Genomic DNA, 13150 nt, shown 5'->3' on the forward strand with positions numbered 1-13150 from the left:
GCGGGGGTCATCTAGACCCAGCCCTCTTTCCTGCCTATGCAGGGGGTCGGACTCGATGATCTATTGAGGTCCTTTCCGACCCTTACATCTATGAATCTATGAATCTATGTAGATGTGCTCAGTATGTCTGATAGAATACCACACACAATCTGATCCCTAATGAAGGAGTCATAATTGTGCAAAGTCAAAAATTTGTGCTAATAGTTCTAACTGAATCACATACAGGTCAATATTTCCTCCCCATCCGCCTAAATTCTGATGAAAACATATGCCTCATATGTAACTTATGTCCTTACTACACAATATGCTTCTAACTTATTTATGAAGGTTTCTTCCTCCTGGCTCAGGTAGATCAATGGAATGGGAAAATGACACCACTGTGACACAATTCATTTTCCTTGGATTCCCCCTTTATCTTTAGGCAGGAGGCATAGGTCTGCATAATGTTCTCTGTTATCTATGCCCTCACCTTAGTGGAAAATGGCCTTATTGTCCTGATCATAGTGCTGGATCCCACACTCAACACTTCAGTGTATTTCTTCCTTCAGAACTTATCTGTCCTGTATATCTGTTATACCTCCATCACCCTGCCCAAGATGCTGGTCAACTGCACTTCTGAAGAGAGAACCATCTCATTTGCTAGGTGTGCTTACAAGATGTATTTTGCCATCTTTCTTGGGACAACAGAATTCTGCCTCCTGGCCACCATGGCATATGACTGCTACTAAGCCATCTCCTCCCCACTGCGCTATGCCCTCATCATGAACCAGAGAACTGACATCTGGATGACAGCTACCTGGTGACTCTGTGGAATAATCATGCCAGTAGGCAATAGTGTTTGGATATTCACCTTGTCCTACTGTAGGAGAAACAAGACCAACCACAACTTCTGTGACATTTATCTTGTGCTTAAGCTGGCCTGTAGGGACACCTCCACAATCAAGGTCTCTATTTCATTCATCACTGTGTTAATCACATTCTTCCCCTTCCTCTTGGTGCTAGTATCCTATGCATGTAACCCCTCCACAGTCCTGAAGACTTCATTGCCAGAGGGAAGGCACAAAACCTTTTCTACTTGTTTTTTCTTGTCTCACTGTTATCATTTTTTTTTTTGCCCTTACCGGGATTATGTATGTGAGGCCAACATCCAATCATAAAGGGGATGTAGACTGAGTAATGGCCTTAGTTTATACTTCCTTCATTCCCATTTAGTCCTATGATTTATAGTCTGAGAAACAAGAAGGTGAAGGAAGCTCTAAGAGGCTGAGTAGGAAAAAGGTTTTTTAAAAGAAATTATATGATTGTGTTAGCGGTGTCCAGAATGCTCTAGAAATAGCTTCAGTGAAAAAAAACTCCACTCTACACATGCTAGATACCAAAATAGAGGTAATTTAGCTACCTTGGTACAATGCTAGGCAAATACCAAAGAGCACTCCTGAAAGAGTGACATTATTAGCTGAATTAATATGGCCACATGACCTTATGTTAGTTCTAGGGGATAGTCTGTGTAAAGAGGGCTTGTCAAGCTTTAATGCAGTGCTTTCTAGTACAGTCTGGAGGCACTTTAGATTTTCATTCAGTTTCTGGTCTGCACTGTAGGTGCAATGTACTTTAAACCACAGAAGAAAAGACTAATACCAAAATTGAGAGAGCCTTGGCAAGTGGGGTGTTTTCTCAGCCTCAGTTCCTTTGTGAATGGACATGGAAGACTGCAAAGTGGTCTCAGGAGATCTTGCCTTGGGAAAGGGTGTTGGGAGTTTCCTGTGAAACCACCTTGCTATGAAGGAACCACTTGCATTAAATTAGCCAGATTGCTGTGCTTACTTGCACGTTATCTCCTGGACTCAACACCATCATTAGATGAACAGCTTGCTGGGGTTGTTTGACCCCAATACTCTTTCCTGCCATGGCAGAGGGTCGGACTTGATAATCTGCTCAGGTCCCTTCTGACCCTACCAACTATGAAACTATGAAACTATCTCAGGAAGGTGTCTGAGCCCAGGAGATCAAATCAAATAAAGACCATAGTATGAGGTGGGGTTGATCAAGACACAATGTCCACTTTAAAAGTCAGTGTGATTGAATGTCTTCCTACTCACTTTTGTGTACTTCAGCAGTAAGCCCCTTAATTTTTACCAAGGTGAGCAACAGGAGGTCCTTTAGGATGCTGGTCTATTCCTAGATGTCCATTTTGAGTGGTCCATATGGCATTTTTGGCACTTAAATTTCCAGAGGGATTCTGTTCCTGGCTGTGTAGCCCTGTGTTCATGGATAGTTACAAATGCAAGCAGACATGGCATGTGCATTAGTAGCTAGAGCTTACATGTGCACCCATCATGGACATACAGAGCATTTATACACGTGCTCTGGGTGGGGTGAGGGCAGGAAGGGCCTTAATTAGATGGGCTCCAAGAGCTGCTCTAATTAAAGTGCCCAGAGCATCTTGTGTATCAGTGTCACTGCACTGAAAAATGATGGCAGGGCACTTTAACTGAAGTTCATTGAACAAAATTTATTTAAAGCATCCCAGCTTCCATTTTACAGCTTGGGGACTCTAGTACATGTGATGCTGGAGTCTGGTGGACCACAGTAATTACCACTCTCCAGCAGACTTGATTAATCCAGTCTGCGCCAACGCGATGTAATTACAGCATGTGGAGCAGCCTCACTGCACATGTATAGGCACCTGTAGTGACCTTATACTCCTAAAAATGGAGTTGTGATTTATACAGGCCATAAATCTGGACCCATGGAATCAAATGGAACTTCATGAATTTACATTTCCATGGATTTATTGGAATTCCATTAACTCCAATGGAATTCCACTGATTGACAGCAGTTATGTATCTGTCCCAGGGCCTCCAATGAAATTACTTGACAAGAACTGTAGATCAGCACCCATTGCCTCCAGTGGAGCAACAACAGTTTACAGAAGCTGAAGTTTTGCCCTTTTAATTCCATTAAGCTTTATCAATTTACACCCAGTGAAGATCAGGCCTACTGAGTTCAACAGAGTTCACAATATAAATGTGCTGTATACTAACTTTAATACATTACTGCACACACCAAGGAAGAAAAGAAAAAAACCCACCATTTTGTTTTTCGGTCTTCTGAATAGACTTGTGACTTGGGGATAAAGTCCCAATGGTCACAGCAACTTGAGATACTTGAAAAACAAAACACTTCATTATTTATCATCAAGATAATTTGCCATCTGTGAGGGAAGAAAAAAGTAAGAAAAAGAAAAACAGTTTCAGTCTTTACTCTGGAGAAAGATTAGAAATACAGTGAGTGTGATTAGACACCCAGAGACTTTTCTCTCTCTATATAAAAGCTGTTCAGATTGCCACATAGTTAGTTCGGTTCTTTAAAAGGTTGGCAAGAAACAACAGCTTAACAAGGTAAGTGGAATTATTTTTAAAGCAAGGGAAAATACTTAGAATCACAGTGGGGAAAATGCGTATTATAACTAAACCTTCAATGTTTGTAAGAAGAGACAACTGACAGACTATAGCTGACTGATTATAATAATGGACCAATTTGTGTAGTACTGAAGATGAGACAAGCAGAAAAAATCACATGGGAGAAAAATAATATCTATCTATCTATCTATCTATCTATCTATCTATTATAACCAACATTAATATCTAGCTACCTACATGTCCTTAGTGCTACTGAAAGCATTGTTCTAACCTATCAAAACCAACAATGTATCACCCCTATGCCTTTATTCAACTAGCTCAACCATCCATTTCTTCATCTATATCCTTTTAACAAAAAGGAAATATAAATTCTGCAAAACATTATCTTCATTGAAGCTAGCATAGGTGAAGGTATTCAAACATCTGGAGGCTGATTCATGTTTGAACCACAGAGGAGCAGTCAATGTAACATGTTGCTACAAACAACACTGTTCTTCCATGCAAAACACATGTGCATGCACACGCACACGTATGCAACAGATATAAGCAGTTAGACTGCACATTCATATGTGTGTATGTAACCTATAGACAATTCAATGGCAAATAGGAAACTCAAAGGATGTGAGCATGCCTACAAAAGCCAATAGAACTGTTCAAGTCCTTAAAGTTAGCTATACGCTGAAGTGCCTATTGCAGGGGCAGAAGAAGTAGTGGGAGAAGGTATGATAGAGAAAGTTGATGCAACACTACAATGAGAAATGAGAGACTAGAAAGAAGGAAGATAATTCTCAAGAAATATTTACTATCTCCACTATCTCCCAGGTTTATCTGATGGCAATTCTGGTGGAATTCATTCTCTCTGTACATGGACACAAATCCAATACATTGCAGAACAGTATAAGCTTTCTGGCCATCAGAGGGATGAGTGACTAGAATAATTTTCCAAGAGGAATAGAGAGGGGAAAAAATGCCAAATTAGTTTTATGATGGAGCCCAATCAGTTTATAAAAGGGATTGTATCATCTGTCTAGACACAATGATCTGGGGGATCCTTTCTAGTTCTGTGTTATTAGATGACACCATGGAAGATTTATGCTCTTATGTTCTTATGTAACTTCACAGATTTAATACAGGAAGAATTGTATGACATTCTCTCATCTGTGTTGTGTGGGATGTTAGCTTTGGCCTTTGCTGTTTAGGTTAAAATCTGTGAATATTTGGCCAAGTTATTTTGCTAAGTTGTTAACTAAACAGCAATCACAAAGCTCTAACCTCCTGACATAGAGTGATGTTTACTTCTTCGATGCCAGTAACCAAAGAAATATGTACCCAAAATATCTACAGCCATCAAGTGAAAGAATGTATGTTTTACACTTCATGGGATGTAGCGCTTCAACTTGATTTCACTAGTAAATGTGATAGAGTAGATAGTGTGATAGGCTGAATTCAGAAGATCTGGAGCAAGACTATACTCTCATTTCTACCATGTGAATCTAAATGACTTTTATTGACTTTGATTGAATGACTCCTAATTAACACCATGCAAGTAAAACTATAATCTGATTACAATTACTGTGAGTCTTCACAGTCATTTAATCTTTCTCAGACACATTACATCAGGTGCCTTAATTCTGTCTGTCTAGTCCTAAAAGTGTGACTGCATGAATGACATCAGGGTACAAGGGTTTTGATTTCTGCCTACGGTGTAAATTTGATTCAATAATGTTTTCACGCCCAACCCCAGGTGGGGTTATAGCCTTTTCCTTCTTTTGTTTTTAATGTTTGTATACTAAAGGTCCAAAAAATATATATTTATCTATATATCTACAGATGTAGATATATATAGATTGAACTATGTCTATGTCTATTTCTCTCTTTCTTGATAAAGTAATGGCCATCATAGCCCTTGTAAAATAACCTGTAAAATCTGGATGGAAAATGGTTATTTAATTTTCATAGCCATTTTCAGAAGTTCAAATGAAGTCTCTCTATATAAAGAGGCAGAATGGTTTTGTTTGTGCAGCAGTTAAGTATGAAATCTAGGATCAAGTCTTCAGTTTTCCTGTATCACATTGGGCAACTTACCTGAAACACATGATGAGATACTTAATTAACTTAGTCTTCTCTGATATCATCAGCTGAAATCTTGACGTCTCATTTTTACATCTTCAAAAATGCTATCACCTCTTTTATTTCACATTTCTCTGTCTTTCCCACTTAGATTTTAAGACAATTCATGCTGTTTCTTTCTAGATGTTTATACAGCGCCTGGCACGATGGAGCCTTGATCATGAGAAATTAGGGATGTGCTGAAAACCAGAAATAAACCCAAGGCATCCATGGTGAGATGATGCATATTTTATGCCCCTGCAGGTAAAACAGTGAGAAGATATGATACAGGGGAATGATTCTGCTATAATGGAATTCATGCTCCTGGGGATCTCCGAAAAGCCTGAGCTACAGTCTCCACTCTTCTTCATCTTCCTGATTGTCTTCATCCTCATCCTGATGGTGAACTTTCTGGTTATCATCACCACAGCATGTGACCCTGTGCTTAGCACCCCTATGTACTTTTTCCTCAGGAACTTGGCTTTCATGGAGATCTGCTATACCTCTGTCACCATCCCCAAAATGCTGATTAACCTTATATTGAAGAAGAAGACCATCTCTTTTGTTGGCTGTGGTGTCCAGTTCTACTTTTTCCTCTTCCTGGGTACTGCATTGTGTTATATTCTGGCTGTTATGGCTTATGATCGCTATGTTGCCATCTGCAACCCACTTCAGTATGCAGCCTTCATGAGTAGGAAGGTTTGTATCCTGCTGGTATCAGGATGTTGGGTTATTGGCATATCTGTGTCCCTTAGACAAGTAGCCCTGGTATTCAGCATGCCCTTTTGTGGCTCCAAGATTATCAACCACTTCTTTTGTGATGCGCCACCTCTGTTCAGGCTTCTTTGCTCAGGCATCTCTATGAATAAGGTGGAAATAGTTTTGACAAGCATCTTGATCATCATCATCCCTTTTTCACTCATCTTTTTCTCATACATTCGCATAATCACCACTATACTCAGGATCCAATCAGTAGATGGGAGGAGCAAGGCCATCAACACTTGTTCCTCACACCTCATTTCTGTTTCCCTGTTCTATGGCAGTGCCATATTTGTATACCTGAGACCCAATTCTAGTAACACACCAGGTGCAAATAAACTGCTCTCTCTCTTCTACACAGTGACCCCTGCCATTTTAAACCCAATCATTTATAGCCTGAGGAACCACCAGGTAAAAGGGGCTTTAAGAAAACTATTAGGTGGAAAGATAGCTCCTCAAAACACCTGAATAATTTTAGGTAACCTTGTATAAATTGGGAGTTACTCCTTTAGTGTTAGTATCTCTTCCTCACCCCTGTGTATACTAGGAGTAACTCCATGAAATTTAATTAAGTTGACCACAGCTGCAAACCAGGTGTGTCTTTTTATTATCAATGCAATGGCATTGTATTTATATGAATCAAGAATTAGTCTATTGAATTCAACTGAGCTACACTAGTTTGGATGAGGTTTGTGTTGGTGTGTGTGTGTGTGTATGCGTGCCTGTATGTGCATGCATGCACATGTGCATATGTGCAGTGTAAATCAGAAGTAACTTCAGATAATTCAATTGACAATAGTATAACTCTCATATATTGAGGAAAATAGTGATCCAAGGTAGAGGGGTGTATTTGCTTTGCTTCCAGCTACACCCATGCAAATCTGGAGAAAATCGTTCTAAGCCAGTATGTAGGTATGGATTTAATGTAAGTGAGATCGGCATCTATCCCATTCTATGGCGTTTGTCATGTTCCATCTTCCAACAATAAGCTAAAACTGTACAAGGCACAAACTAGATATTCAGTCTCTCCTTACATACATGTGTGTCATTCATATGTCCATTAACAGGTTTTCAGTTTCTCTTGAAATACAATACTGTAAGTGTGTTCAAAACCAGTGCCAAGGATATTAAATCCAATTATGGTCTTAAAGAGCTTTGAATATAAGGGTTTTGATTATCTTCTGTACTGAAGTTACTTTACACAGATCTGGAAATTTAAAGAGATGCATGCTACAGGTACACTTCTTTTAAAGCCCCATTCTACTGCTAAAGTAAAGGAGCTTTATGGTGTAAGTTGGAATCAGACCAGTGTAATTTAACTAACTTCAATGGATGACATTCTGCTCCCTGTGAAAGTTAATTCTACTGATGTGCAATATCAGTTTAAATGGTGCAACAACTTCAGGAGACAAGACAATATGATCTATTCTGAGAAGCTAACAGCTTACAGGATTGCAGCTCAACTTATGTATTTGATAAAAACAGTGAAATGCATCTTCAAATTCCTATTGCCTCCACCTGAAATTGTAGTGCTGAATAGAAAAATATTTCCTTGATTTATTCTTTCATAGATTTCATAGATTTCATAGACATTAGGGCTGGAAGGGACCTCGGAAGATCATTGAGTCCAGCCCTCTGCCCCAGGGGCAGGAAGTCAGCAGGGATCATAGGATCCCAGCAAGATAAACATCCAGATGACTTTTGAAGGCTTTCAGAGCAGGTGCTTGAACCACCTCCGGAGGCAATCTGTTCCAAACCTTGGAGGCTCGGGCAGTAAAGAAGTTCTTCCTTATGTCCAGCCTGAAACGGTCACGGGGGAGTTTGTGACCATTCGACCTTGTCAACCCTTGGGGTGCTCTGGTGAACAGATGTTCCTCCAGATCATGGTAAGCACCCCTGATGAACTTATATGTGGCCACCAGATCACTCCTGAGCCTGTGCTTTTCCAGGCTGAAGAATCCCATGGCTCTCCGCCTCTCTTCATAAGGTCTGCTTTCCTGACCTCTGATCATGCACATGGCTCTCCTCTGCACTCTCTCAAGCTTCTCCACATCCTTTTTGAATTGTGGAGCCCAAAACTGGACGCAGTACTCCAGCTGCGGCTGCACCAAGGCTGAGTACAATGGGAGGATGACGTCCTGGGATTTACTTGAGAAGCATCTGTGGATGCAAGCAAGCATTTTGCTTGCTTTACTAGCAGCAGTATCACATTGCAGGCTCATGTTCATCTTGTAGTCAATCATGACCCCCAAGTCCCTTTCATCTGTAGTGCTAGCCAGTGTAGCACTGCTGAGCCTATAAGGATGCTGCAGGTTTTTCTTCCCAAGGTGGAGAACCTTGCATTTTTCAGTGTTAAATATCATCAGGTTCTCGTCTGCCCATTTCCTGAGCCTGTCAAGGTCAGCCTGGATCACCCTCCTGTTTTCAGGTATGGATGCTTTACCCCGGAGTTTGGTGTCATTGGCAAACTTGGCCAGTCGCTTCTGATACCAATGTCCACATCATTAATGAAGATGTTAAATAGTATAGGCCCAAGGACAGATCCCTGGGGACCCCACTGGTCACAGGGCACCACGATGATTGACTTCTGTCAACCACCACCCTCTGGGTCCTGTCACGGAGCCAATTCCCCAGCCAGCAGATCATGGTGTGGCTGAGGCTTTTTTTAAAGTCAAGATATATGACATCAATCTCTTCTCCTTTGTCCAGGTGATGGGTCACCTGGTCGTAGAAAGAAATGAGATTGGTTAAGCAAGACCTACGCGCAACAAATCCATGCTGGCTATCCCTCAGGATGTTGCCATCAGCCAGTCCGTTAAGAATGGTCTCTTTGATAATCTTTTCTAAGACCTTCCCTCAGATAGAGGTCAAGCTGATGGGCCTGTAGTTTGCTGGATCCACTTTCCTCCCTTTCTTTAAGATAGGCACAACATTGGCCTTCTTCCAATCATCGGGCAGTTCACCAGAGCACCAGGAGTTCTCAAAGATCCATGCCAAGGGCTGGGCTATGATGCTAGCCAGCTCCTTGAATACCCTGGGGTGTAAACTATCAGGGCTGGCTGACTTGAAGGTATCCTTCTGACTTGATGAATGGTAAGGAATCTTCCTCACCCGGGCCTCTGTCCCATAGTGGGCAGGGGCGTCCCATGGGACTTATGAAAAACCAGTGCACTTAGCAAGTTGGCTTTTTACTGGGCGTTCATTGTCAGTTGTCCCATCTGGTTTAGCAGGGGCCCAATGTTGCCCTTGCTTTTCCTCTGGCTCCCCACATAGCTTTATTGGTACAGGTCTCAATGTAGGGTTCTCAAAGAAACATACAGGAACTGAATACTCATTGAAATGTAAACATCCCAGCACCTTCTTATGTGAACAGTTATTCAAAATTATTCTGCTTCTGACTGTCTCAACTCATGGCTCATGATAAAGAGTTCTTACAGAAGAAAACACAATTTAAGTACCGATTAAACACATAAGTTCAAATGTAACATCCCTATAACTGGGTTCATGGCTCAGGGGTGGGATCCCATCTGTTGGGGTCATGAGTAATAGCCTACCTGCTCAAGGGTACAGAGCCAGCTTCCAGGGATGATTCCCTGGTCCATAGGAAGTTAAAAGCTCCTGGGGAGGGGAGACTGGGGGAGAGGGAAGGCTGTAGTGCTGAGGAGGCATCACAGAGCCAGGGTTTCTCTCTACAGATTCAAGGAAGGAGCACAGGTTTTGATTGTTTGTATATTTGTTTGTTTTATATTTGATGTTGTTTCCTGTGTGTACAGGTTTGCCCAGAAAAATTAAAAGCTGAGTGACAATTTCCTACAGTCCTCCCCACTCCCTTCTCCCACCTCAAAAAAACCTCAGAAGCCGACTAATCTTAAGATGCCTAAACACACAGGGAAACATATTCTATACCACCTATAAGTCATTTAAGTGAAAGGAAGTGTCTAAGGGTGGAATCCTAGTCCTTGTGTAGATGCACAAACATGAGGGTGCCAAAATGTGATCTGGAAGTGAGATTTCATTATTTCACCTGGATGGCTAGAAGTTCCTGAAGCAACCAACAATATCTTATCTGGATGACCGAAATTTTGGCACCATTGCATTTTTTAAAATATAATTCTGTTGATTTTTAGTGGGCCAAAGTTGGGTATGCGTGCACCAAAATCAGTGATATAAGAGCACAGCTGCACCCCTAGAAAGTATGACCCACAGAGGCAGACTGTGCTATGAATTCCACAGCCATGAACAATGTTTGCATGTTAACACACAAGGTAAGAGAAGGTCTTTAGAAAGTAAATGAAAAAGCATTCTCTGAAAATTTTGCAGGGCTACAGTAACAGGTTCAGCATCTTCCTTCTTTCATGCACTGAAAACTCTAAAGGAAGGCAAAGAGAGTCTAGCAACTAAGGGCTTGCACCCAAGTTTCAGAGCATTCCTGAGCACTGCAGCTGTAAAAGGGCAGATTCCTGTCTTGAAGAAATGCCTGGTGCTCCTATATGTTGCTGCTCTCTTTGAACAATGGGCTCTTGGGCATCTGCTTCCTCAGCTGATGAGATTCCAAAGGACACTGGTCCTGTATGCAGCACAGAAATATCTGGGTCCACCTCTGTGACAGTCCAGAAGTCCCTGGCATTTACTGCCAGGCACTTAGGCAGACAGGTCCTTCTGTGAGCTCTCAGTGCAGCCCACGGTGAGTTTGGAAAACACATCTCTAACTCCCAAATAATGATTCTTCTTCAATGCCAAGCATGAAGTGTAGACCGAGCAGAGGGAGATGCAGGAGAGCTAGCAGGAGAGAAGGAGAAAGGCTCAGGGCAGGCCCCCTTCCCAGCCACTGAAGTCCTGTTTTTCATTTCCCTTCTCCACAGTAAGTGAAATCATTCAAATGCCACCCTTCAAATTCCTGGAAGAGGCCACCCTTCTCCTTGTTTCTGACCAAATAAAGGATACCCTCTTCATCATGGCAGATGGATATCCCCGAGAGTATGAAAGGAATTATTTCAGAGGCTTATAGGGTCTCATTCGGCCCCAGAATGGAGAGGTCAGGCTAAGGCTTTAATCCCTGCAGCCCTAGCTCAGCTCTTGTAGGACCTTCATCTGCTGGAGAATATATGGAAGTGAGACATGTTCCCAATCTCTAACTTAACCCTGAGCTCCACCCAGGGAGTCCTGTACTAACCCCAGCACTCACCTTCCTGTGACTTTCCATTCCACTTAACAGCCTGATGTATCCACCACCCCACTTGCTCCTTCCCTTATCCCCACCCCAAGGAGGTAAGTCCCCAAGATCCCCAAAAGGCCAGTTCTGGGGGTGGGGAGGGCATGGAGCAAGGTTGGGACAGAAATTAATGCTGAGACATGAGCAGCCAAGTCTGGGATCACTCAGGGATTGAAGTGTTGACAAAGGTCAGGAGAAGTGAGCATAATCCAGGGACAAGCTGGGTCAAGAAACCAGGAGGTCAATTCAAGAGTGAGGTCTGGGAGTAAGCCAAAGTGGGAAGCCAGGGGATCAAGCAGGGAGTACAGTTGGAGAGCAAGCTGGGTTGAGAAGCCAGGAGGTGGAGCAGAAAGAGATAGATAGCAAGATGAAAGGAACAGCAAAACAGGCCTGGGTCAGGCTGAACCCTGTTGCCTAGACACTTCCTATTTTTGTTTCTGTTTCTTAGCATGGGTTTACATGGGGAAGTGGAGAATCAGATGACCCTGGCTGGCTACTTTTCTGACAGGGAGTGGCTGGAGGGTTAGGTCCTCCTGGCCAGCCTTGTTCTGTCTGTGAAGCAGGCCTGGATGAGCAGCTGTGTTGGTCAGGCTGAAACCATGGCTTAACAGAAACACACAGAGTTCAAGTGCAAGTCATGTATGCTGTACTACTGCAAGTAGACAATCCCAGCCTGGAAGTCTGGCTGGAGCACAGGTGGATTTCAGAGGAAATCACTAAACTCCCTAGTGGGACACCAGATTTGAGGAAAGGAGGGATACACTGACAATGACAAGATACTCTGTCCACCCTACATTGACAAAGCTGACCGTGGTAAAGATAGGCACTCTTTAGCAGAAACTTCTTTAGATGATGCAACTTCGATCTCTTGTTTGAGAACCACTGTGAATAAGATTACAATCCACAAAAAAAGAAAAGACCTATTTTTATTCCACGTAATAGGCGCTTCATTGCACATATGCACCATAATATGATTCTATCCCAAGCTTCTCCATCCTCTAAAAAATAATTAATGCAAAAAATCGTAAGATTCTATTCCTACTTGCCACTTGTTTATGTCTTAGCTTTTATGCTAAAGGGATTATGTGCTACTAAGTAGATGCATCAATGTTTTTTCAGGGACTTGCACAGAGTGAAATAGGATCACTCTTAGATTTGTAATAGGCAGAAAAAAGGGTTTCATCCTCACTAGTGTGGATATCTGTGGTTTCCTTGAAAACACTTCTGATGGTTCTCTAATTCATTTGTTTGGGTAATAGCAGACAACCACACCCATATGGTGTCAGCCTCCTTCTTGCTGCTGACTGGACTGCAAAATAACTCCCTTCATGTGCCATTGCCATTTGTTCCCAGGGAATGTCTGTGGCATGCAGCAGGTTACTCGGGGTGGGGTAGGGGTGATAGGGGCCAGCAACTGTGCTGGCCCCAGCAGCCTTACCTGGGGGTTTGCAGGCTAGAGAAGCTGCAGCCATGGCACTTCTGCAGCTGGGACCCTGCTAGCAGTCAGAGTGTGGTTCCAGCCAGCCAGGCTCCAGTTTTGGTGGCATATGCTGCCATCACGTGCACCACCCCACTTTTTTGCTGAGTTAATTATTTTTTTACCCTGGGATTTCCCCATCTCTTCCCCCCCCCCCCCCCCCCCCCCCCC

The 13150-nt window shown here is 42.5% G+C and overlaps 1 protein-coding gene across 1 annotated transcript in view; it reads left to right on the forward strand.

The window, feature by feature from the left end:
• The window catches only part of LOC106722994 (olfactory receptor 10A7-like), a 20665-nt gene extending 13907 nt beyond the window's left edge, over positions 1–6758 (forward strand). Inside the window, exon 2 of the mRNA XM_014526115.1 lies at positions 5796–6758. Within this exon, the coding sequence (XP_014381601.1) occupies positions 5814–6758 (945 nt within the window). The 5' untranslated portion in view covers positions 5796–5813. The remainder of the gene's footprint in view (positions 1–5795) is intronic.
• The last annotated feature ends 6392 nt before the right edge of the window (positions 6759–13150 follow it).

Source organism: Alligator sinensis, unplaced genomic scaffold, assembly GCF_000455745.1.
Source record: "Alligator sinensis unplaced genomic scaffold, ASM45574v1 scaffold1485_1, whole genome shotgun sequence".
In the NCBI taxonomy this organism is placed as follows: Eukaryota; Metazoa; Chordata; order Crocodylia; family Alligatoridae; genus Alligator; species Alligator sinensis.